This window comes from Stigmatopora nigra, chromosome 1 (genome assembly GCF_051989575.1).
Source record: "Stigmatopora nigra isolate UIUO_SnigA chromosome 1, RoL_Snig_1.1, whole genome shotgun sequence".
NCBI lineage: Eukaryota > Metazoa > Chordata > Actinopteri > Syngnathiformes > Syngnathidae > Stigmatopora > Stigmatopora nigra.
Window position 1 is genome coordinate 14,941,033 of NC_135508.1, and position 27,279 is coordinate 14,968,311.

Genomic DNA, 27,279 nt, shown 5'->3' on the forward strand with positions numbered 1-27,279 from the left:
TAGAGGTACCTCTGTTGTTTTCATGTACTCCCTGTGTCTGTGTGGGCATGTGAGAATAAGCAGGAGCGAAAATGGATGAATCGTTGTTTATGTGTCATGTAATTGCCAGCTCAATGTGTTACTTTAGCATTCTGTTTCAGTTTTCAGGCTGAAATCCAATAGGTGAAACGTGTAAAATGTGTTGCTAATTGCATTGAGGTAGTCTTCAATCGCCGTCGACATTGATGTCACATCACAGTGGTCTGGCTTGTATGAATTATCATATGTGTGCTACCATGCCAAATATTACATTAGGCGGGAAAAACGTGGCTGTCTTGTCAAGCTCACAAATGGAAACAATTATCTTGCACTGCCTTTTACCAGGAAATGAATTAAACTAGAAAATTAATGATAATTGCCATTATTTTTATCCCTGGAACTTAACATGCCATGTTGTTGTCTCTGCTCCTCATAAATGTACTAATAATGTTTGCCTTAATAGCGTGTTGTTGTATTAAGAGTTTGGTACTCCACATTTTTCAGATATTAAGACATCATGATGTACAGCACATAATGAGTGTGATGTTGGAGGAACTACTTTCATAATAAACCAATCTTTCGCTAACTTTATAAGGAAACTCGGTATTGACTAAGCTGAGCGATTCTACCTTTAACAAATTCATTCATTTATTTTTTGAACCGCTTCCAGGACCCTAACCTATCATTTTAGGGTCACCAGGTGGAGGAAATCTGGAATCGATGGCCAACCAATCGCAGGGACAAGGAGAAAGACAACCATTCACGCTCACACTCATACCTTGGGGAAATTTAGAGTGATCAACTAGCCTGCCATACATGTTTTTAGGTCATGGGAGTAAACAGGAGTATCACCTCTTACACCAGGCCGACTCTTTCACATGTTGTATAAGCAAATTATTGCAGTATATGTCCAAAATGTGACCGAGCACTGCCCTCTAGCGTCTGCTTATGAAGAACATAACATTCGTTTTGCTGCATTTAGAGTGCAAAAATTCTGCAGCTGCATGATAACAATGACGTGAAAGGACAGGAGCCATATTTGGATAATGTATTCATGCACTGATAATGACGTATATTGGTGAGTATTCATATGATGAGATTCTTCAGGTTTTTCTTCCAGCAAAATGAAATAATGTTCTTCCTTAAAATCTCAGATTATTCAAACAACAAATTGGTTAATATGATCCGATCTTGGGCAAATCTGAAAACACAGATGCACATTATAGACTAAAAAAAGGTGTGCACGGTAGTCATAAGTATACTACAATTTAGCTTCAATCCTGCAGATTTAAGTTTAAAGTATTTTCTTTTAAATACTAATAAAATACATTATAAGTACGTCATGACCCATGAATATTTATTGGAAATTTATACATTTTGGTAATATTTCATTATAAATTAAGGTAGTTTATCTATCAATCAAAGGTACACATGAATTGAGTCATAAATCAGTGAAAAGATTCGATTAAAGTGACTCACCTAAAGCCTCACATGATAATCATGGCAATTATTGATGTTTTATTACTAAACTGTGCTTCATAAGAAAAAAATGAGGACTCATGACTAGTTTTACACAAATACCTTTTTTCTGGCTCTTGATACCGATTTCAATGTTCAGCTTTGCAGTATCGGCCAATACCGTGCCGATACATATGGTTTGCAATCCGAAAATTAAGAGACACTTCTTTGGTAGAAGAAACCGGCTCTTTAGTGTATGTGTCAAGTAATTGTTTTAATTGACTCAAACCTGAATTCATTATTAGCATATTAGAGTAATATATATCTGCAAAACACAATAATCATCAGATAGTTTATTTATAATTTAAAAAAATACTACTTCATGACTTCATTCTGACTTCGGAAACCAGGCAGGGGACACCTTGAATTGGTGTTTAGCCAAAACAGACAGACATCCATTCCTGCTCCTATTGGCAATTCAGAGTCTTCAACCAGTCTACCATGCATGTTTTTGGGATGAGGCAAAAAAGCAAAGTACCCAGAGAAAACCTACCCGAGCCCAGGGAAAACATGCAAACTCCCAACCCCGGACCTGGGTTTGAAACCCGGATCTGAGAACTGTGGGGCCGACGTGCTGACCACTCGATCACTGAAGCGCCCTAGAAAAGAAATGTGTCCTGCTTAATTTAAAACTTCTGTCATCTTATTCCTTTACGCCCCCTTTTTCCAAGTACTTTTTGTTTTTATGTACCATGTAAATATTTTTTACATACCTTGAGCACTTTGTCACCAGTTATCTGGTCAAAGCCGTGACATGGTTTCAGGGCAGTTTGCTTCCTCGGGGATCTCATATGATCCTCTGTTGTTCCATATCCTTAACACCAAATACCCCACAGCTGCCATGTCGACAAGGATCAGAAAGGTCAGAATCTGTTCAAATCACACAAGGTACATAGAATATCTTATTAAACACTTTAAAAGAAATGTAACATCAATACAAATATCAGTTAATATTGTGATATTGTTCTCTTAGATCTTTGTGTTAAAATATTTCCCTGCATTTCTGCTCATACTACTGTTGACTTGTTTTACGGTATATTGGGAACTTGCCCACTATTAATTTTGAATTCTGAAATCATTATTAGCTAAAGTGAACCTTACAATGTAAAGCCAGATAATTTGGGTCTCATATGGATTCATCCTGTTCCAAAGTGATCCCCATGCACTTTTGGCATGTTGATAATCAAGATTCAGCACCCCTTTCGGCAGCACTCGCACACCCCAGTATTCCGTTTTCACACTCCTGAAATCAGCATCACGCACATCGCAGCGGTAAGTTCCTATTGTATACAGAATTAGAAATTACCGGCAGGCATGTTCTGATGTTATCACAAGAGGTTTTAGTGCTAGTGACATCATGCTCACCTGCATGCTTTTCCTCAATTGGATCCAAGATGGCCAAGTCTACACCTGGAGCTTCCCAGGTGGTGAAGAGTGAATCGTCAGTGCTGATCACTCCTGGGGCTCGGCGCCATGACACCCTAAGGTGAGAACAATATAATATGCAATGTGACATGATTTACCTAAATCTTCCAAATATGTCCATTTTCAGCTTGCCGCTAAGAAAATGGCAGAAGACAGAGGACTCAGCACTGAAGAAAAAATGGCGGCCAGGAGGCGATGGCCATTATTTTTATCTAAAAATAGAGCTTTCTGAATAATGGCTAATTGCCAGTTACAGTTCGGCCGTCCTCATGCTTTGAAAAACAAGAACAAAGCCCATGTTTTGAAAGGAATTGTATATAACAGACTGGTGATTTTTTCGATTATCACGGCCATGTCTGGTCTTCATGATTTGCGAATTTTGAGGGATTGCTGTAATGACATCTTTGGCAAACTGAAAGTTTTCTTGTAGAATGCCATATCATCCCTCATGACACTTGTTTTATGAGTTACTGCTCACCTCCATGCAAGTTTCTTAACTAATTTTGGGGTCTCCAACAGACAGTCGATCTCAAGCCTCTCTCCTGTTGTCCTGGTGAAAGTTGTGAGTCCACACTGCCACGACTCTTGACAACTGACTTTTACTTCACGGCACTCTTCCATCTCCAAATTTGACTCTGCAGCAGCATTTCCTGTGGAACTGGTTTCACCTTCCTCCAAGGCCTTCTGGCTGTTTTTCACCTTGCAAACGGTTTGGACTTTGACACCCAGGCCACAAGTGACACTACACTCTGTACTCTTAGTGACAACCTCCACCTGAATCATGGTGGCAGAGCTCAAATGGAAGTGGATGAGGATAAAAAGGACAACCAGCATTTGATTCCTTATCCTGAGCAGTGTCCTGTAATCGAAAACACACCAACTTTGCTGAAAAATGCCGATGTCACAATTACAAGTTGCAAAAGAACTCCAACTACATACACACAGGTAAAAAAACAGATGCTTGTGCATAGTAATACTGGTGCAATACTGTTGTTTATCAGTGTGTATTTGAATGCACAAAAGTTCAATTAATTTGAACTATGAACGTGCATGGCTTAACAGAAAAACAATATTTTTTTGCTGAAATAGCAGCGATCCTTTTGTCAAATGTCAGTGGTGGAAAACAATACTAGACAAGTCGGGGAAAACCCTGAATCGGTGGCTATCCGAACGCAGGGCACAAGGAGACAAAGCACAACCATGCATACTCACACCCATACCTAGGGGCAATGTAATGTGTCCAATCGGCCTACCATGCATGTTTTTGGAAAATGAAAGAACACCAGAATACTCCAATAAAAAAACACACGCTCAGGGAGAATATGCAAATGCCACACAGGAGGACCAACCTGGGCTCAAACATAGAACCTAAGAACTGTGAGACCAACACGCTAACTACTCATACAGTGTCAGGCTTGTTTTCTAATAGATAGAAATATATTTATATTAGCACTATATTAGTATTCTCCCTTTTGAAAGTTGTTTATCTATTTAGTTACTAGTTAAGTATATTCTATTGTATTTTCATTTCTTGTCAATAATTGAGGAACATAGTAAATGTTTTGAAATCTTAAAATCATGTTTTATTTAAATGATAACCTTAAATATTTGTTTTTATAGTATTTCACTGAGGACTACAGAAATTTCATTTCATGAGAAATTGATGTTATAAAATCTAATTTTATTTACATTTTTTTTAAAATAGTGTGTCACATCAGATCTGGCCTTGAGTTTGAAATTTGTCATTGATGAATTGCTTCCCTGGCTCAATTACAAGATATTTTGTATTGGTGCACCTACCTACATGTGGCTCTTTTTCCTGTATTCATCCTCTCCATGATCTCATGGCTACAGTCTTCTCTTTATTCTTCCTCACGTCTTGCCGCCATTTACAGGATTTCAAAAAAGCGAAAAAATTACTGAGATAGTTTGGACTGATTAAGAAGTGGAATGTATCTATATAGTCAGATTTGAATTATGAGGTAGTTCAGGTATGTTGTAAAGTACAAATATCTGAAAAAAAATCTACTTGAATATTTGTAAATTTCCATTACTGCTCATGACACCCAATAGTAATAATGCTACTTATGGAGTGTAAAGGAATAATGATGTCGGTAGTGATGTGGCCTCAGTGATGTAACCCTTTAAAAACATTCAAGATGCACTAGAGAAATGGATTGGGTTTTATTTTGAATGAGTATGAATCTAATTTAAGGGGATTCAAATTGTTTAAATCTAAAGACAGTTGTCAGGGTTGACTTCGAATTATTCAAATATGATTAGTAAACTTTTAGTTAAAATCGTATCTTGGATATGGTCAGCGCCACTTTATTGAATTGATTTAATTGTATTTCTTTTACTTTAGTATAAAATATTGAACACGATGTAAATATAATTTGATTATTATTAAAATATTAATGAATCTGGACTAAAATTTGTTTGGCTTTTATAGTAACGTCATGATGTCAAAAATATTTGAACTCTGGTAAGTGATGTTGATGATGAAAAAAAATTAATGAAGATTTAATAACTGATACACAGTAAACAAGAACTCTGCAATGAAAGTCTCTATTTCAGAAATTCAGAAGACTAAATGTGTAAAACTGTTATGGCTAATATACAATCATACATTTCAGTTTTAAAAACCAATATATTCTCCATTTTCATGATGCATTCATTTTTTGTCACCTCAACAGACAACATATTCTCTGAGAATGGATGACAAAGTTCACAGAAAACATGACAATTATGATGCTATCTTATTTTAGAATTAGAATAAAGAACGACATCATTGTAGTACATTCTTTGCCACCTTTTTGTTTACTGTATTGGGACCAATAGATGACATATACACATTTGTCATTATGACCACTTTGGTACATTTATACCAATTTGTTTATGACATAATTTCTTCATTCATCTTCAATCTGATTTTGAAAATTAGAAGGCAATTTGGCAGACTCCAAAACAACCGATAACAAATATCTTAACCAAACCCAAAATATTTGTGTATGCAATGCCTGTTAGAAATGTTTCTTTCAAGGTGTCAGAGCAGATCCGACAGTCAGGGTGCCAAAGAAAAACATGCTATGTGGAAATAGGACACGCGTCTGTTTGTGACGGGAAAAAAAAGTGCTAGAACGTGGCATGAAGCATGTTCTTGTTGTGGCCAACTCACCTCCTCCTATAATCCATGTCAAGCAAACAATCTGAAGCAGATGGAGACACGTGGATCCGCAGGTGGCTCAACCCTTGCTAAAAAACATTGTCAAAATGAAAACATGTCGTAAAGAGAAGCACAGCAACATCCTCGTTCTTTCCATGGGAAATTAAAATTGTACTTATTTGGACATTGGTTGGATTTTATTGGTCCAATCATGGATTGTTTCCTGTCTATCCTAACAGCAGCATCCCTCTCATCTCATTTTCTGAACTGCTTTATCCTCATAGGGTCGTGGGGGGTGCTGGAGCCTATCCCAGCTGACTTTGGGCCAGAGGCAGAAGACACAGTGAATTGGTGACCAGCCAATCGCAGGGCACAAAGAGACAGACAACCATTCACGTTCACAATCATACCTAGGGGCAATTTAGTGTGTACAATCAGCCTACCATTGATGTTTATGGAATGTGGGAGGAAGCCAGAGTACCCAGAAAAAACCCACGCAGTCCCAGGAAGAACATGCAAACTCCACACAGGTGGACATGACCTGGATTTGGAACCAGGAACCCAATTTATCCCGTATCTCAAGGCAAACATTTGCTCGGAATTTTACCCATATCTCAAATTTCTTGTATGTTGGGGTACTCGTATGTCAAGGTTTTACTGTACATATTTAAATGTTTTTTTTTACTCACTGTTTCCTTGCTTGTTTGGAAGAAACCAAGCGGCTACTCAGTGCTAATGGTCTGTTCCAAATGTATTTTCTACATTGATAACAAATAAACCCTTTCTTTCATGGTCAGTCAAACAAAGTACTTGGTCTGCATTTTGATACGCAAATAGACATAACCATATCAAACCACTCAAAAGAATAGGAGACTGGATCCTTGTATCCACAATATTTATTTGGAGTTGTTATGTTTTTGACTGTAACAGATTGGCATGAAAAACAAACCAGCGTCAAACCAGCAGAAGACCTCGAAATGAGACGTCAGCGTCCAAGCAGCCAAGGGAAGGTGACGTAAGCCACGACACCGTCTCAGAAAGCGTGACACTTGCTATACTGACACATGGATTGGATAACTTTATTCATCCCGTATTCGGGAAATTTCGTTGTCACAGTAGCAAGAAGGTGAGAATGCAGATATAGGAAAGGCATTTTAGACATAAATAGATAGGTAATAAGTGAGAATGCAGATATAAGAAAGGCATTTTAGACATAAATAGATAATAGTTAATAAATAAATATGTGTGTTATATACATGCATACATACACATACATACCTATATATAAACATATATATACATACATACATAAATACACATAGATGTACATGTATACATACAGTAGGGTAGGTCTTGCAACATGTTGTTGAATGAAATAAAATAACAACACGAACCATTGCAGTTAAATGATTTGTTCTGAGTAACTGATTTGTGTAATTTATTTTCTCATCTCATTTTCTGAATCACTTTTTTTTCTTATTAGGGTTGCGGGTGGTGCAGGAGCGTATTCCAGCTGTCTTCAGGCCAGAGGTGCGGGACACCCTGAATCAGTGGCCAGCCGATCGCAGGGTGCAAGGACAACCATGCACACTCACACCCATAACTAGGGGCAGTGTAGAGTGTCCGATCACCCTACCATGCATGTTTTTGGAATGTGGGAGGAAACCCATGCAGGCCCTAGGAGAACATGCAAACTCCACAAAGATGGACATGACCTGGATTTGAGCCCTGAACCTCAGAGCTGCGAGGCCGACACACTAACCACTTGCACCACCGGACCACAGTTAATAATTATAATAAGAAAAAAAAGATCTGTATAGTTTTTAAGTACTTTACTTATACAATATAACTCCATTTGACACAAATGAGAAAGAAAATGCAGTACAATAAAACAATACAAAAAGGAAGTACAGTACATAATAGGAATATACAAAAAAAATTGACTCACATTTCCAAATAGTAATGCATTCCACCAACACTAGATATTTCTTAAACACTTTATTAAAGTATATTGTTTGTTCTATTCATTTAATCTATACTTGAAAGCAAAAACACAACTGAATTATTTTTAAAATCTTGCAAATGTTATGGGGATAAGCCTTCCTTGGTAAATGTTTGCAAATTATTAGCTTGAGGTGAACGCAATGACTTCGACATGATAAAAGTTATTTATGCTGCAAAAAGTGACGGATGACCTCCTGTCATGTAGACATCCGGATTTCCATGCTGCTCAAACGTGACCAAGCAGGTGACGAAGGCGGGTGCATTGACCAATGGGAAAGAAGATATTGAGGCATTGCGGTGTTCACGTTGAGGAAGCGCTTGTTGTGCTGCATTCAAAAATATCGAATATTAGAGAATCGCAGAGACCAAAAGTCCTTTTAGGAAATAGATTACGTTAATTTGATTACAATTTAACAAAGTAAAATATAATATAATTAAAATGTATAATTTTTGTGTATATAATGTCAATATTGTTTTAAAATATAATTTGCTCCGTGTTTTCATTTTCAAGTACGCATTTTAAATTGCCATTATGAACCCTGAAAGATGTCATTCATACTAGTTGATGTGGTGTATTTTGTAAGCAATATTACTGCCATATTTATGCTGCCATGTTGGACATTTGTGTTAATAAGGACAAAAATGTCCAATAGTCCGAGGAGGTCACAAGGGCTGTGAATGCCACGCGAAAGGAGGCTAGATGGAGTCGGCGCATGCGCAGTGAGTCCACCTGTTATGAAACCAGGCAATCCGCCAGTCGTTTTGGACAATCGAGGTAGAGGACAGGCTTTCTCGTGTATGCTTTCACGCTCTCAACTGGTTGAGGGAATTTTAAAGTACAGGGGGAGAAATGCTCTCTTCTTTGGGTTTGACTTAATTATCAAATCCGGGGTGCCAACTTAAGGTAAGACAGATGTTTTGGGGGGTGATAGTACATTATTCAAGTGGGTTACAGTACCTCTATACTTGATAAACAACGCCACTGGTTGCATAAGGAGCGCTTCCCTGACCCGGTTTCTGAGTTACAGCTGGGAGCTTTAAATATAAGTGTCAAACGGTGCTTTTTGATTGTGTGTAGTTTTTATATTTTAATAAAGGACTTTCTGGCGTTCCAGCAACCTCAGTTATCGATTGATTCAAGTTTTTACCAGGTTGCAATGCACAGTTGACCTAGTTTTAATCTGTGGGAAGTTAACTGCGGATTTAGATCTGACCAGTGTACAAGTACACTATGTACAGACAATACAGTACCTCAGAAAATTGTTTTCCGATATGCATATGCTTGATGTTCACTCAACATATTGTTTCTTGTACATTATTGCTCAATCAAAATGTAAATTATGGATGATGTTGAGTGCTGACAATATTAGATACACAAAGACCAAAGTATGCTGCTTGCAAGGTATACATTATATATATACAGGGTGTCTCCAAAAATGTACTCACTTTTAGAATTAAAATGTACTCACTTTTAGAATGACCAGAAAACCTTTAGTGAGTACATTTTTTGAGACACCCTGTATATATTAGTAGTCTCAAACTCAATTACAATGTGTATGTCTAATATGATATGATTTCATAGTATTTCACTCATTGCCATTGACAACAACATATTTATTTGATACAAACTACGAGGACTGGTTTTGAATGCTATTGATAGTGTAGAGTGTAGACTGTAGACCAAGGGTGTCAAAGTGGCGGCCCCGGGGCCAAATCTGACCCGCCGCATTATTTTGTGTGGCCCGGGAAAGTAAATTATGAGTGCCGACTTTCCGGTTTAGAATCAAATTCAATTGAAGATTATATAGATGTATATAATATTTCCTGGTACCCCTTTTTTAATCAAGAATTACAATTTTTAATCCAATTATTGAAATGTTTTAATTCAAAAAGCATTTTTTGGAAAATCTAAATATATAAAAATATTTTCAGTTTTCCACTTTAACATTGAACTTAATTAAAAACATATATTTTGTTTACTTTTGAAAAGAGAAACAAATGATCAAAGACGTTTCACCTTACTCGGGAAAAATAAAAGATCAAATAAACATTGTTTTAGATCTGTAAAAAAACTGAAGATTCAGGGCTTCTTATAATTAATTTTTCAATAAAAAGTCCAAAATGTTATATCTAAAATGGTCCGGCCCACTTGAAATCGTGTTGACCAAAATAAAAGACCAATCCTGATTGTCTGTGAAAAGCCTAGCAGTAATCATTTGCTGCCAATACCCCACACTCAAAATAGATGAGGTGTCTCAAATAGCAGCTAATGTGTATATAATAAAAGGGATAGGTTGTTGACCAGTGCCTTATTGAAGACTGTGTTCAATCTCATGCTCAGTCATCAAAATGCTGAACATTATCAATATGTGAAATCTTGTTCATTTTGGGCAAACAGGTTGTTGGCGTTAGCAGCTTGCCTTTTCCTGGCCAAACAAGCTGACGATGTCACACGGTTTATGTTATTGGATGGGTGACACGATTTATGACTAAAATTTTACCCTGGAAAACAAAGAGTATGCCACTTGTCAGTCAGTGTGAGATGAGGTGTGTGATGTTAAAATTGACAATATGACTAAGATGTGATTGTTTTTTTAAATGTACAAACTTTATGCGTTTTCACCACCGACAGTTATTCATTTATATTAGGATATTATCCTTTTTTTTCCATTTCTGGTGGATATTAGGGTATTCAAAAATGCAATATGATTACATGTGACTTAGTAATTTTGTATATTTTACGATAAATACCATACAAATGTTATTAAAGCAAGGCACAGTGGCCTTTTTTTCTTTTACTATGTAAATGAAAAATATAATTACTTCATAATTATTATTTATAAAAAAAGTATAAAAACAAGAAAAAGAGATGTACACACCATACTAGATATACTTATAATTATAGATTAATAGATGAGGGTCATCAACCTTTGGTCTTTGTAGTTGTGGTGGATAATTAGGGGTATTTTACTTTTGCTGGTATATGCAAAAGTGCCAACTAAATCATTCTCCAGATGGAAACAAGCAGCTCATATTGCTATTAACCAACATGTTTTAAAGAATAGTTTCTCTTGTAAAATCCACTTGGAAAATACATTTTTAATCATCTGCAACATCCTTCCAAGTAACTCTTGATTTTTTAGCTCAGCTAATGAAAGGAGCAGCTCTAAAAAGACTATTTACTTCAACTAAATAGGTTGAGAAAGTTACAAAAGTCATTATTATTTTTTGACGGATTGTTTTAACTATTTTGTCACTCGCAGTTTCTGAGTATGATGACAATTAGGCTATTGTCGAGTCAATGATGATGACAAAGCCAATGTCCGATTATTAATTTACACGGCAATCCTTTGGAGTTGAACTCTGATTGGACAGAAAAACATCTGCATACACCCAATTGGAAGCTGGGCTGCTATTAAAAGGCAATAGACTTTTGGAAATAAAGAAATTCATTTTTATCCATGTCAGAAATGAAGATCAATGAAGTATTTAGGCCTCAAACAATCTATCTGCCACTGCGGATGTGTTTTACCGAAAATCAATCCAATTGTAATTCAGTTATAGTGTACTCTTGCTGTTTCCTAACGACATGAACATTTAACAGCAAAAGTAATGTGCAGACCTAGATAATCCCCCAACACACTGTTCCAGGTTCAGATAGTTGCCACCATCAAATTGTTAGACGTATATACTGCATATTACAGGCTTGTTTATGTAGCTTTCTCTTTAACTAAAGGTGTTTTCATACTTGTGGTTAGTTTGTTTTCTTACGATTCAGAGGCAAAATTAATGCAATTGCATCTTTGTCTGTTTTTTGCATTTGTTTTCAAAGTTTGAGAGGGGAAAAAAGGAACTCTTGTTATATCAGTTAGATGCAGGTGTGTCCATGGCAAAGTCCAAGAAACATATTTAGATAACATTGGTACTGAGGTTGAAACTTCTATTGAATTAATTTGACGATGGAGGAGATTTGGACATAGAGGTTCTTTTTCCTCATTGACCTCTGGCCTAAAAACAAACTTGTTCTTCAGTCACTTAGCATAACGTTTTTTTTTCTAGAATGTCTAGAATAGAGGCTATCAAGGCTGCAGGGAGATGAGGAATTTTATTTCTAATAAATTCTCATACTTGACTGGTAGAATTTTCCAGTCTGTCCTGCACAGAGGGGAGTGTATTTCAACTTTCTGGCTAAATACTGTATGTTTTTAATATTTGCAGTTGGTGGGAAAGTACAGTAAATGATCTTTGTCCAATTTTTTTCTTAGATTAACATGGCCTCCAATTCCATCCACTGGTTCCGCAAGGGACTTCGTCTCCATGACAACCCAGCTCTCAGGGAGGCTATCCAGGGGGTGGGCACCGTGCGCTGTGTTTACTTCTTGGATCCTTGGTTTGCAGGCTCCTCCAATGTCGGGGTCAACAGGTGGAGGTAAATCATTTTTCTGTTGCATTAATGCATTTTTACAAATAATCATTACACTATTGGAGAAAAAAATACAACTGAGCGCCAATAGCTGCAACACAGCTGAGGGTTGGCCAGGTGGCGATTTGGAAAATTAGGTGTTTTTGATTATGTTAACATTTTTGGGGTGAACGGTGGTGATGTTAAAAGGGGATAATTTGTATTTAGTTTCAAGGAACAATATTGAGCTCAAATGGATAGAATTCACTTTGTTTAAACTTAAGAGTTGGTTCTTTCTTTTATTATAATGTCTGCCTCAAACGCAAAGTAAGCATGAAATGTTTCACACTTTTTTAAAGTAATGCAAAAAAAGGAGTACAAATCACAATTATAATATTAATATTTCTTCATTTAGAACATTTTCACTTTTAGCACCCAAAAGATTTGATGATAATTATTGAATGGAACATTTGATGTCACCTCAGAAGCAGAAATGGATCATATTCAACATGTTAACAAGTCTTGCACAATATTACTAAATTGATGGCTTGGGAAACAATGACCTTATGTCTTGTAATCCTGCCTGTGGACTGGTAGCACATTTCTAACAATATAGCCCAGAACATCAACAGATAGTATTACTCTGTCAGTACACAGTATTTGGTTCTCTCACCCTTTCACACTTCTCCAAGTTGTCTATGTTTTGGATGGTAAGCAGTTTTGCGTTTGTTAGAAATTGAAATAATCCATTTGATTTATGTAGCACTTTTAAGGACACTCAAAGGTGCAGTACATTTCATAATTCATTCTATTCTTTCACTCCACACTAGATGGTAGTAAGCTACTTTTGTATTGCCATTTGCCTTGGGGCAATCTGACAGAAAGAAGGGAGCCAATTTGCATCATTGGCCCTTTTGACCATGATCAACCACTCATTCTCAGATGACTACACATAGGCAAGTAGGGTGAAATATCTTGCACAGGGCTTAAAACAACAATTGGCACAAGTGGAAGTTGCATTCGAATCCACAATCCTACAATCAATGAATGACCTACTCAACCAACTGCGCCACCATTGCCCCTGAACTGTATCATACACATTATAAAAGTGTGTGTTGATAAGCCCCACAATCAACCTGTTAAATTTGATTGATTAATAATATTTATATCAACCAAATTAACATCAGAATGCTGCGTTGTCTTTTCCGCATTCATATGCAGCAGAATTGTTACAGGTGCCCAACACCACAAATTGCACTCGCTTTTCCTAAGGCACTCCGAAACAATTAAAAGACACACCTTTAAAAAAAAAAAAAAAAAAAAAAACAGCTCACTGCATGTTTGAAAAAAAATACACTTTACCTGGACTTTTAACCTTACAGCAGACAAAGGCTTCTTAAAAATCCCATTGTATTTAATGATTCAGGGCCAATAGCAACTTCTTTGTAGCACACTGACCAGGTTCAAGAAAGTCCTGTATTTCGTTACAACCAATGAAGAGCAGGCATCTTAACCAATTACATTTCTGAAACAAACAACACTTGGCTGTAATCAATTCATTAGACTTGCAGGGGTAAAAATTGTTGGAAGTAAAAATTTCATGGACAACCTTTATGGAATTGGTTTGACACCGCAGCTTTAGACTGTTCCTCTGTAACGACATCAAGCGTCGGGTGGGTTTTGTCAGCCATAAAGTTGACTCTGTTCCTGTTGAAAACTGCTTCGACGCTAACATTTTTCGCTCATCGCAGGAAACTGGATATCTATCCTTTTAAAAATCTCTCATCCCCTAGGTTACCTTTAAATTGTTTTTTTCTGTCAGATGGAGCCATACTCTTCTATATAATATTTTTAAATGTACCCTTACGATACACCTGACAAGCTTTTTCATGTCTAACCATGCGTGGTCGCCTTCAATTGTCCTTCTGTAGTGGCACTAAGGGTTTTCGCTCCCTAAGTTGCATGAGAAAAAGAAACGCACAAATAGAATTTTGTGGGTCCAGGTCGGTCCTCCTGTGGAGTTTGCATGTTCTCCCCGGGTAAAACCAGGTCGGTCCTCCCGTGTGGAGTTTGCATTTTCTCCCGGGCTTGCATGGGTTTCCTCCCACAGTCCAAAGACATGCATGGTAGGGGGATTGAGCACTCTAATTTGCCACTAGGTATGAGTGTGAGCGTGTATGGTTGTTTGTCTCCTTGTTCCGTGCGATCGGCTGGCCACCAGTCCACCTTGTGCCCAAAGGGCAGCTGGGATAGGCTCCAGCACCCCGCTGGAACTCTAGTGAGGATAAAGCAGTTCAGAAAATGAAAAAAAAAAGCCAGAACGACCTTTAAACTACTATTTTAATGGAATTAATTGTGATAAGACTTTGGAAGTTCTAATGTACTTTGTCAATGGCCATTGACATCAATCATAGCTTGGGCCAATTCTGAGTTGTCTTTTGTTTAGTAAGTGGAGTGGAATTTACGCTAAATTACAACTGTGCTTCCATTTGATGGTTTTTCCTCACTGTACAACAAGGAAGGAAGCAAATTTAGGTTAGTGTGCCAGCAACTTACAATGTCTGAGTTATGTGATCGTGAACTACATCTCAGATAATGGACGCACTCGCTGGAAAAGGCTACAGGCAAACATGACAGCCAAGGGAAGTGTGCTTGTTCAACACACAGCTGTCATTCTTTCATCTCCCAAAACAAGAGAGAGCAAAGATTATACATTTGTCTTATCTATAGGGCCGCCTGTTGGAGCAAGTGGTTAGCGAACGGCCTCACATTTGGGGTCCAAGGTTCAAGTCCAGGTTGGTCCGCCTGTGTGGAGTTTCCGTGTTCTCCACGGGCCTGCGTGGGTTTCTTCCGGGTGCTACGGTTTTCTCCCACATTCCAAAAACCTGCATGGTAGGCTGATTGGACACTTTAAATTGCCCTTAGGTATGAGTGTGAGTGCGCATAGTTGTCCGTCTCCTTTTGGCCTACGATTGGCTGGCCACTGGTTCCCTGTCAAATAAAAGATGCAAATGAATTGAATTATGATCCTCGTCATGGGCGATTGATTCCTTATTAGTAGGTGATATTTTTAATTAGGTCGTGTGTAACTGGTGACACGATTTGAGGGAAATATGATATTATTTTAAGTTGAGAGGATTCAACTAAGATAAAGATTAACCATACAACTACAACTGACATATTTAAAATCCCACCACCACTGTAAGTAATACAGAATCAAATTTCTCTCCCCACTTTTTAAAGCTATTTAAATACAAAAAATGACATACAGAGAAGGTAACGGGCATGCCTGAACCAAGAATGAGGTTACTAGGTTAAGGAATTGTGTTGTGGATTGAAGGAAATTGCGTTAATATCCCCTAACAGATGTAGGACAGAACAGTTATATAAGGTCGGCGGTTTGATGACGCAGCCAACAACAGTCACATACTGAATAGCGAACAGTAACAGGAAGTAACTCGGTGGGCACACCACAGAGCAGAAACTTGTGCAAAATCTTCACATAATCACACGTGCAGATGTGTGACCGGCATACTGCACATTTACTCTTCTCTGAACAGAGAATCATGTGTTCATCTGCTGCGAAATATACACAGCACTGAACTTAACATGCCCAAAGCGCTTACGGATCTTGAACGTAACTCCTTATAAGTGATTGCCAAATATTGGCTAATGTAATGCTTTCAGCTGTAAGTGTTGCCTCTCAGAATTATGTTTTGCACCTTAATTAATGAATGAAAATGACTCCATCAAAATATATTCAGATCTGCTGTTTCTGTTACAAACTCAAAAACTAATATCACTGCTATCTTGGAAATGTGCTTTTGTAGCCCTGTAAAAAGGTATCAGCAGTTTCAGTGATCTGTTTTATATTCAACACTCTTGTCTTAGATTGTTTCTACGGGTGGTTCATTAACATATCTGCTTTGAGTCATCTTTTCTTCATTGCAGCAAGCAGATTAACAATACCCTTCTTTAAATGTGCAACTTTTCTGCCTGTCTCTAAATTAATAAGGAGCTAGATTGATTTTCCTGTGTCTACACATGTACTGTCTTTTTGGATATGGACAGAAGTGATTTGTCCAGCCTCTGCTTGGTCCTAATGGAGATCAGACACAGTCTAGACTGGTGTTGCTGAGGTCTTTTGATATGTAGGTCAAACTTGTAGGTCACGAAGGAGGTAGTGAGCTTTATTTTTTTCTAAATGTGAAACTTTTTTCTGTCTACAAAAAATCCAATCTCAATAAGTTGGTGAAGATGCTCAGTTGGGATTTAAATATTGATCATATCATTTGTGCCATTTAACAAGAGGATCGGTTTTGCGATCTATAATGGAATTGACACTTCAAGTACCAAACATGTTAAGACAGATACAGATTCCTCCATGAAGAACACAGTCCAAGCACAAGTTCCCCTCAGGATCCTTCCATGTTTTGAGTTTGCCTAAAACGTCAGTAAGTGAAATGCATACAGCCACGTGCATCTATGACAACCCTGCATCCTTCGAAATGCAAAAGACCTAGAAGAACATGGACTAACTGTGGAAAGAAAGAGTTTGAGCATACATGGGGAATTGGTTCTGTGTTGAAACCCCTCATGTCAAATACTGCGAGAGTAGCTCCTCTACATGCTGAGGCTTTTAAGATTAACCATTTGTTTCTGTTTCCAACAGGTTTCTTCTCCAGTGCTTGGAAGATCTGGATGCCAACCTTCGGAAGCTCAATTCCCGCCTTTTCGTCATTAGGGGCCAACCAGCCAATGTTTTCCCACGGCTCTTTAAGGTCTGCCCCTCTAATAATTGTACCTCTTGGACGCTTTTTAGTTTCATTCAGGGAGCTGTAATCATGGATGTGTTTACTTTTTCTGCATCAGGAATGGAAGATCTCTCGGTTGACGTTCGAATATGACTCTGAGCCTTTTGGGAAGGAGAGAGATGCCGCCATCAAAAAGCTGGCCATGGAAGCAGGAGTGGAGGTCATAGTCAAGATCTCCCACACACTCTATGACTTGGACAAGTATGTTAACAATCTGACACAAAGAATGTTGGGAATGTCTTTTTAGCATTATGAACTTAAGATGCATCTGCCTTTGCCATTGGTAACACTGCTCTTTGCTGTTATAAGAATCAAAAGAGATATCTGCTCAAAAACAACATTAGTTTTTTTTAAACAAACTCTTAATTTAAGTCTGCAGCTTCTCATTAGGCATTTTCTCTAACCCACCAGGGTTATAGAACTGAATGGTGGTCAACCTCCACTTACCTACAAGCGATTCCAGACGCTGATCAGTCGACTCGATCCCCCTGAAATGCCTGTGGAGACACTATCGGAAACCCTGATGGCCAACTGCATAACGCCTGTCTTGGACGACCACGGAGACAAGTATGGAGTCCCATCGCTGGAAGAGCTTGGTGAGAAAAACAACAAACAAAAATGCAGTTCTCACTTGTTTGGTGACAAATATTGAAATACAGTCATACCTCTACTTACGAATGCCTCTTGGTACTAAATTTCCAGGGTACAATTTTTTTTATATGTAAATGACTGACTTGAGATGCAAAAAAGATCCAAGTTACGAAATCCCCAATAGTAAATGCACTTCTGTATTCTGTTAATTTATTTTGAAAATATTGTCGCGGCTGCATTGATTCTCACTTTAGAGCATCACCTTCTACTGGGGTCTCATTTGATCGCTCTCATTCTATCTCATATAATAACAATAAAAGCATTCAATTAAATTAAATTCAATTCAATTCAATTGGCTGTCTCACAACAACCACTATCCATGTTCCAAAATTCTCTCTTACATACCTGTCCACCTCGGCTATATGCTCCCCTTATTAATGATTGCGATTCCCCTTATTAAACGATTAAAAACTGTACAATGCAACGCGGCACATATTTTAACACATACACATAGGGCACACGTAAAAGTTTAAAGTTTACTGGAAAGTGGACAGCTTTCGGCCTTGCTAGAGCGGGCTCTTGAGATTTTGCTTGCAAGGCTATCAGAAGATGAAAGATGTGCCAATCGTATAGAAAATGTGAAGAAGCCTCCTTAATCTAGAAAAATCGACTGCAGTGTTCTGCAAGGTGTATGGCCGTGGGTGTCCGAAATACCAAAAGCTGCTCTAAATAACACATTTGGCTTGCCACAGCCATGAGCTGATCTAGATTTGTGGTGTTCACAAAAATAGGGTTAAGCGTTTTCTAGTATTTTAGGACACTGCTGGTCTTAATCTGAGTATTGGATTAATTGTGTGGCAGTTCATCTTCCTCTGAGCTTCTATCCAGATGTCTGCTTTCCATTCACAGATGGTTTGGCTCAATTAATAGCCAAGACATGCTTGCAACCGTCTGCTGCCGCCACCTGGACCAGCCTTTCATGCTATATATAAGATGTCAATACAGTATTTAAAGTTTCTAATGCTTCCTGAGCAGGGGACAAGCTGTTTGTCTCTTGAATTAGCTTTAAATGTTAGCAGTATTTGCGTCTGGCAGACCACATTCACACTTAGGAGCTACAAGCTGTTTCTACATGTAAATTGCAGATGTAAACTGTGTACTCGTGTGCTTGTACTTGCGTTCATCTATTGTTAAGCTACCAGACACAAATTCAGACTTTTTTTTTTCTCATAAATGAGACGGTGTCCCAAGTATTAAGTGGTAGTATATAGGATTAATAAAAAGTACCCTCCTATTTTTAGGTGCCAAAAATATCAGATTATAAAACCTGCCTGAAAGCAACCTGGACCGACCAAATTTTACAAGAAAACTAGTTGTAAACATTTTAGAACTCTCTGCAAGATTTAAAAAAAAAAACTGCATGATTGGACATTAATGATCGTCAAAGGCACTGATAGAGTGATTGTGTCTTCAAACATTTCTGGTACGAACTGTAGCATTTTAGGGGTAATCAAATCTGAGGTGAACTGTTTCAAACCTCAAAGATGTACTGTGTTAAATTTCACAATTTTCCTTTTTAATTGCTATTAACTTGCTGAATAAATTGTATGCATGTGTTCAGGCTTTGACACCGAAGGGCTGCCAACTGCTGTGTGGCCAGGCGGAGAAACTGAAGCCCTGACCAGAATAGAGCGTCATTTAGAAAGAAAAGTGAGTGTTATTTTTTTGTATTTGTCATAAGACAACTTCCCCATGCAGCCATACAGACTTTAACACTGCATTCCTGAAAACTGGGTAGTACTGTAGGTGTCTTATTTGGACCTTTTCGCTTGTTTGTTGTCAAGCTGGTCAAGGCACATTGAATGAATACATATGCCCACAGTCATATTTTTTTCCAAAAATGGTTATCAGTCTCAGCATTTAGACAAATAGTGTCTTACTAATAGAATGTAGTAAGACATTACCCCATGAATGTCCATTCAGAATAGTTGATCTTTGAAGGGATTAACAAATATATCATAAATTTATTTTGCATGCCATCCATCTGCAGTGATGACTACCTATGCCACATTTGTTTTAATACCACCATATACAGCACAAAATGTTAATTTTGTCACACCTTACACAAATTGTCGACCTGCTAAATGCCATAAATAAGTAAAGATTATATAGTGAAGATTTGAGCTTATTATTTGGCAAGAGAGATTTTACATTCATACACCATTTTTAATTCAACCTACACTTTTGTCTCAGGCTTGACTAAAAGAGTCTTTCGTTATTGTGTTTAGCTTTTCTTATCAGTTTTATGTTCTCCTCAAATTTCAACGAGACTTTTTTTTCCGAATTTAAAAGTGGGGAAACAGTTAAAGAAATTCCTGTATACATGTGACATAGCCTTACTGTTGAATCCTGTGTGATGCTCTGCACCTCCCCTACCTTTGTGTCTCTGTGCACTTTCCAGGCATGGGTGGCAAACTTTGAACGTCCGAGGATGAACGCCAACTCGTTGTTGGCCAGCCCAACAGGCCTCAGCCCTTACCTGCGCTTTGGCTGTCTCTCATGTCGTCTTTTCTACTTCAAACTCACTGATCTGTACCGCAAGGTGGGCAATCATCACACATTAGAATTGTTTTGTAATAGATGAGCAAAACATTGCATACAAAATAAGGACATTGTTTATTATTGTTATTATTTGTATTATTATTATTATTATTATTAGTATTTTTATTATTATTATTGTTATTATTATTATTACAGCAACTTTTCTCATTTCAAATAGAAAACACTAAAATTTATTTTTCTGACAGAACCGCACAAGGTGAATAGCAAACTGGTGGTTGAGGACTGCTGGTTTAGAGACCTTATATCTGATAATTTAGCTGCCATTAGTCTAGCACGTTAATCCATTTTTAAATTTTTGTCTTTTAGTACTACATTGTTTAAATAAAGTGGACAGTCAGTGTCAATTCCCATGTTTTTCCTATTTGTATTTTTATTTTATTTTATAAAACAAAAACTGTAATGTAGATTAATTACATTAAAAAAATAAGAAGGAAGAGAAAAAGCATGTCTCTTTTTTAAATATTCTGAGATGTAGGGGAGTTGTGAAAGTTGAAGCCAATTAGGAAGGATCACATTACTTAATGTTTTTAGGTTTTAGACCATGTCCTTTTAATGGTTAATTGATGTTTGTTTTTTGTTTTTGTTTTTTTTGTCTCAGGTGAAAAAAAACAGTTCACCTCCGTTGTCACTTTATGGACAGTTACTGTGGCGTGAATTCTTCTATACAGCAGCCACTACCAATCCACGTTTTGACAAAATGGAGGGGAACCCCATCTGTGTTCGAATCCCATGGGACAAAAATCCCGAAGCACTTGCCAAGTGGGCTGAAGCCAAAACTGGCTTCCCTTGGATAGACGCCATCATGACTCAACTAAGGCAGGAAGGTTGGATCCATCACCTGGCTCGCCACGCTGTGGCATGTTTCCTCACCAGAGGCGACTTGTGGATCAGCTGGGAAGAAGGAATGAAGGTTAGTACAATTGGATACAAGTCACCATCTGTAGCTTCATTAACCCATTGTAGGTCACTCATTTAAATACTGTGTGGGGGGTTTGGGACAGTACAAGTGCTATTGAGGGCCATAACCAGTTTGAAGAGCAGCTCGGACTCGTGATTAACAACAAAGTGTGCCGAAATGAAGAACATCAACATTAAATGGGAATCCTTAATAAGCACCTTTGACTGGTCGTAAATAATAGCCAAGGCAGTCGAGACCACACGTACATCCTGATGAGACCTTAATGGTTGTTAATTGAGTAAATATATATATGCATATTCAAACAAAGTGTGAGTATTTTGCGGTTGGCACATTACAATGTTGCTGTTTAAAGGACACATTGTTCAGGCTCGAAGAAAACTAACAGACTGGATCAAATCTTATTCAAATCAATATTGTACACAGTTCATTCATTCAGTCTCATTGGTTTGTGGTGTCACAGGTCTTTGAGGAGCTGCTTCTTGATGCCGACTGGAGTGTAAATGCGGGTAGTTGGATGTGGCTCTCTTGCAGTTCGTTTTTCCAGCAGTTTTTCCACTGCTACTGCCCTGTTGGCTTTGGCCGCCGCACTGATCCCAACGGGGACTTCATCAGGTGGGTACCTCTCTTGGTACAGACCGTTACTGTGAATGAAAAAGAGAGGCTGGATTCATTTCCAAATTTGTCAGGATGGCCAATTCCTTACTAGTGTTGCAGCAAATAAGAACAATCTCGAGACCCCCTTTTCAAGGTCCTGTCTCAGTCTCTACTTGCAAAATGCTAGGGCTCTTTTTAGGCTCACAGTGAGATTCAGCACCTGGAAAACAAAAGCTGTTACAAAAATACGTTACTACTTTCCACCCTACCCACACCCATATTATTACTGCCAGCTTCACCAATTAAGGAAATGGCCATACGTACTTGGTGCCAAAATGGCGTAATAGTGAAATGGACAAATTGATAGTTTTTTAGAAGGTATGGATTCATTTCATGTATGTGTTTAGTTGAGCTACATAAAATAATATTGAAAAGCAATGTTGAAAATATAGATCCTTTATATATTTTAGGGAAAAATGAATTCCATTTTTGTGCATTGCATGAAACTGTGTTTGCGAAGTGCGTAAATAAATAAAATGAGTTATAAGTATGTCAACGTAATTGCAATCTTTTAAATTACGATAATTGAATCCCACTGATACCGCTTGATAATAACAAATGCATTAGGGCTGCCACAGTTAAGCAACAAATAACCTACCATAACATTAATTTCATTAATCATTTACATATTTTTTAAGAATTATTTTCTTTGATCATATGAACAGTACATCTTCTCAAATGCCTTTAGTTTTTGCTAAAAGCAGACTGATTTCCTCTCAAATTAATCAAAATAGGACATTTAGCAACATTAGCTTTTAACCAATAATAGTTACCTAGTCAAAAAAAAAAATATATATAAAAATGAACAATGGTTGTGGCAGCCCCCTTAACACGAATGTGTCGAAGCATCCACGTCTTCTTTAACCCCTTCGTTCGTTTATAATGTTTCCCTGTGCTTGCAGACGTTACTTACCTATCCTTAGAGCTTTCCCTGCTAAGTATATCTATGACCCGTGGAACGCGCCCCAGTCTGTGCAAGTGGCCGCCAAGTGCATCATCGGTGTCCACTACCCAAAACCAATGGTGCACCACGCTGAAGCCAGTCGGCTCAACATTGAGAGGATGAAGCAGATCTACCAGCAGCTGAGCCGATACCGAGGACTGGGTAAGGACACATAACAATATTAATTCTGATCAAAACATAGACTAGAGATAAAAATGATTTTATATTGTAAAAATGAGTGACTTTGACAGAGTTTTGAATTAGAAAATGGTCAGATGGCTGTGTGCTTTGTGATTTTGTCCCACATCTCAAAAAATGGCTGCGAAACACTGGCATAATTTTATTATAGCCATTTAATGTCAATATTTTTACAAGGCTTGCTGGCATCGGTTCCATCCACTAATGGAAATGGAAGCGGAGGAATGATGGCCTACTCACCTGGAGAACAGCAGCCGGGGACCAACAATAACAACAACAGTGGCAACAGCAACAATAGCGCCCCCCACAGTAATTGCACAGACCCATCTATGACATAGCCTCCAATGCTATCACCTGTTTCAATCTACCTTTACTCTGTCATTTCAGTCAGTACGGGCGGCTCCGTCGCCACGGGCAACAGCAGCGGGAGCATTCTCCTCAACTTTGACCGCGAGGAACAGTCAAGGCAGCGACTGCTGCCAGTGATGTCGCAGCACGGTGAGTCATATGACAAGCTAAGATTCTTGTTTATTAACAAAAGTCGAGAAGAAATCATTGGGAAGTACTTTAAAGTCCCTTCAAAAAGATGAAAAGAGCTGATTGCCTCTAACAGCAGGGTCCTGATGTGGGTTTTAAAGGAATTGTAATATTTTTAAATGTTCAGCTTCTCAGCAGAAATAGTCATTAAGGATTTGGAGAGAAACAAATCATTTCAAATTCTTTGTTGTGTAAAATGGGAGAAAATGACAGTAAAAGCTAATATTGCATTTTTATTATTATGTTTTAGCCAATGAAATATTTGCCTAAGAAAAAAAATGTCAGTGAGTCATTTTCTGTTTTAAAACATTATTTTCTACTTTATAATGATTCTAAGAGATTCCTGATTTGCGTATTTGTATTCTTTAAGCAGCCATCTTTCAAACAAATTATGCTAACACTATTGGATTTAAGGAATTTTATTTTAAAAGACAACTAAATTGTGGACTCATTAAAGGGCTAATGAGCAAGTAGGATTGGTAACATTTTGTTGTTGTCTTGTAGGTTACCAAACAGTGCCAGAAAACAACACAGCCATCACCAACAACCGACTGTACCACAAGTTTGCTGTGCCTCAACACCCAGGTAAGGTGGCTCATGATGAAGGAAGTGACCAAAAGGATGTTCTGGGGTTGAGGGTTCAATCCATGGAGTTTGCATATTTTCCCCGGACTTGTGTGGGTTTGCCCCACGTAGTCCGGTTTCCTCCCACATCCCAAGAACATGCAGGCCTATTGAACACTCTAATTTGACCTAGGTATGAGTGTGAATATGAATGGTTGTCCATATCATTGTGCCCTGCGATTGGCTGGCCACTGATTCAGGGTGTCCCCCGCCTGTTGCCCGAACTCAGCTGGGATCGGCTCCAGCACCACCTCGGACCCGTGGGAGGATAAGCGGTTCACAAAATGAATGAATGATTGTGGAGTAGTATCCACCACCACACTTTTTTGTAGTATAAAGACTTCCACATTCTGAGAAGACGTTCTATGTTTGTTTGTGAAAGTTAATGACAAGAGTTATGGATAAATGTATAATATAAATGATAAATGTATATGTATAAATGTGTATATATATATATATATATATATAAATGTGTGTATGTATATATATATGTATATATATATATATATATATATATATATATATATATATATATATATATATATATATATATATATATATATATATATATATATATATATATATATAAGCCTTCATAATTACAAATTTCTTTATATGTAAATATATAAATAATATACTAATAGGTCTAATAGATTTCGTTTATTGTTTCTCTGTCCAATTTGTACATTCAGGACTTTCACACACGAGAGCTGGCATCACAGGAAAACGCGAGCGCGAGTCGGAACGTGATGCGCCGGGGGAAGAAGACTCGTCGTCTTACTCAGGCCACAAAGTGCAAAGGCAGAGTGCAGAGGTAATCTGGTTTAGCGCAGTCCTGAGACAACACACAAGTTAAATGTGTCATTAAACAAATACAAAATAAATGTATAAACTTTAAAACTCAATCAGTCAATGCAGTTTGTTGCTGTGCCAACCAATATTTATGCCTCGTGTACTCGTTCAGGAATACAAATCCGCTGTTGCTCTGCTCACAATGAAAGACTAAATATGCAAAATGGTGGTGGTGATGCCTTTCTGGTGGAAACCAGTAGTGAAGGAAAACAGGAATAACTCATTTCATTTGTGAACTTGTTACCATGTGCTAATTTAATACCTAAAAACTTGTGGAAGGCTTCAGGAAACTTAGAAAATATAAAAAAATAATCTATTCCATTTTGCCGAGATATCTTTTTCATATCAATAAATATAATTTTCCTAACTTGGATTTTTTTGTAACGCTCCTACTTCAATTTTAAAATAAAGTAACGGATACGTGTAAAATTATTGACATTTTGGGGGATTTTGTAACTTGGATCATGTTTTCCTTTATGGGAACAGTAATGTGCATATTGTAGGGTTCCGTAACCTGAAATGTTCGTGTGTAGAAGCATTCGTAAGTAGAGGTACCATTGTTATCCATAGCAGCAAAAAGTACATTTAAGTTTAAGTTGATCCATGCATTCATGCTTTACTCTTCTTTCTAATCTGTTCCTTTCCCATTTTTATCTTGCAGGCCCACTAAAGAACGTTGCCCACAATTGTCCATCTGCAACAAATATTGTCAGCCTGAACGTCCCAGGGGAGTCACAGAGGTGAAAATGAAATTTTCCGAGAAAATCTGGCAACCCATAAACAGGCGTCCACAATAGATTGTAATTCTAACACCACCAAAATAAAAGCTTTTTAATCACACTTAAATTATTTATTTTTGATAAGACGTGTTAAAATGTTCCCAGAATGTTTTTTGGGTGGAAAATACAATGTATATAAAATAGTTAGTTATTTCACCCCTGTTAACATATTTCGTACGGTAGCACCACCGTAAAGAATACAGAACTAAACATTGAATTAACACGTTGCAGTGTTACCCATACTTAGAGATTCTTTATTTAGAATGAAAGCAGCTGTGTAAATGTTAATTGGGTTAGTTCGGGAGATACCAGAAACATCAGGTTACAAAGAAAGCCTCCATTGGTGATCTTCAAAAGATGTTATGGTGGGGTTAAGATAATTGCAACCGTTTACAGAAAATGGCCACCTGTTGCTGCTCCTGCCGATGTTTTCTAATGAGCGCAACCGTTCAATTGGCGTGTCACATTCTCACCCCGGTGCTTCCCCTGACGACGTGAAAATGCTCTGAAGACCATTGACGCTTGAGCCTCTTTGCCATTAGCGAGAACACAAAATGACAGTCCCTCACTCGCCAAGATGGGTTGAAGGAAGAACAGCTTTTCCAAGCTCCCTTTGCGTTGTTTTCTACTGTTTCATATAAAATTAAAACCAAAAATAACATAAAAAATTGTGTTTCAAACCAACATTCCTCAAAACCAAATCCAACCTCCTGAAGTAGAACGTCACAGTAGCACAAGGAGATTGTGTGACAATTAGCGTCAATGGTGGCCCGAGGCAAACGGCTACTCGGTGAATACGTTGGAAAATCTTCTGCTGTGATTAGGGAAAAAAAGCAAAGAATGTACATGGCACTCTTCATGGAAAGCAGGCTTATATCCATTCTGACCATTTAACGGGACGTTTTTCAAAAGTTCTACTTCGATGCCCCAATCTGCATTGTACTCATTAGACAGCGCCTCTAATGAGAATGTGTTTTTGGAGGAGTCGCAGATCAAATGCCCGAACAGAGTCCAAATCCCAGCATGGGCAAAAATTGTTAAGGTTATGTTTGTTTCAGTTCTGTCTTCTGAACTGTTCATATTATTTAAGCCTGATTATGCTCCAAACATAGGATTGTGAAAAATTGGAGTTGGATTCCCAGTGGAATACATTGTGACCCCGGTTTCTTGTATGATTGTGATTAAACTATTTACATTGAATATACAAACCCCA

At 37.8% G+C, this 27,279-nt stretch overlaps 2 protein-coding genes across 4 annotated transcripts; one reads left to right on the forward strand and one right to left on the reverse strand.

Moving 5' to 3' along the window:
* Positions 1 to 1,943: 1,943 nt before the first annotated feature.
* tmem81 (transmembrane protein 81) lies at positions 1,944 to 5,039 on the reverse strand. 3 transcript variants are annotated; one of them, XR_013327315.1, is made up of 6 exons: positions 4,762 to 5,039; positions 3,440 to 3,820; positions 2,902 to 3,017; positions 2,703 to 2,816; positions 2,250 to 2,406; positions 1,944 to 2,135 (listed from the first exon to the last, which is right to left on the reverse strand). XR_013327315.1 is itself a non-coding variant. In XM_077723860.1 (6 exons), coding segments are annotated over exons 1-5 (807 nt in total). In that variant the 5' UTR covers positions 4,768 to 5,039; the 3' UTR covers positions 1,944 to 2,135; positions 2,250 to 2,277. The 3 variants fall into 3 exon arrangements, 2 of the variants coding, with proteins under 2 accessions (XP_077579986.1, XP_077579978.1); XM_077723860.1 differs by having other exon boundaries at positions 2,638 to 2,816; positions 4,766 to 5,039; XM_077723852.1 differs by having other exon boundaries at positions 2,638 to 2,816.
* Positions 5,040 to 8,865: 3,826 nt separating this feature from the next.
* On the forward strand, positions 8,866 to 27,279 carry LOC144192152 (cryptochrome-1-like). Its single transcript, XM_077711255.1, has 15 exons — positions 8,866 to 9,035; positions 12,397 to 12,560; positions 17,206 to 17,314; positions 17,406 to 17,548; positions 17,759 to 17,943; positions 19,560 to 19,648; positions 20,400 to 20,540; positions 21,159 to 21,470; positions 21,940 to 22,091; positions 23,036 to 23,238; positions 23,452 to 23,583; positions 23,662 to 23,772; positions 24,316 to 24,396; positions 25,128 to 25,249; positions 25,949 to 27,279. The coding sequence occupies exons 2-15, from the start codon at positions 12,403 to 12,405 to the stop codon at positions 25,955 to 25,957; spliced, it is 1,947 nt and encodes a 648-aa protein (XP_077567381.1). The 5' UTR covers positions 8,866 to 9,035; positions 12,397 to 12,402; the 3' UTR covers positions 25,958 to 27,279.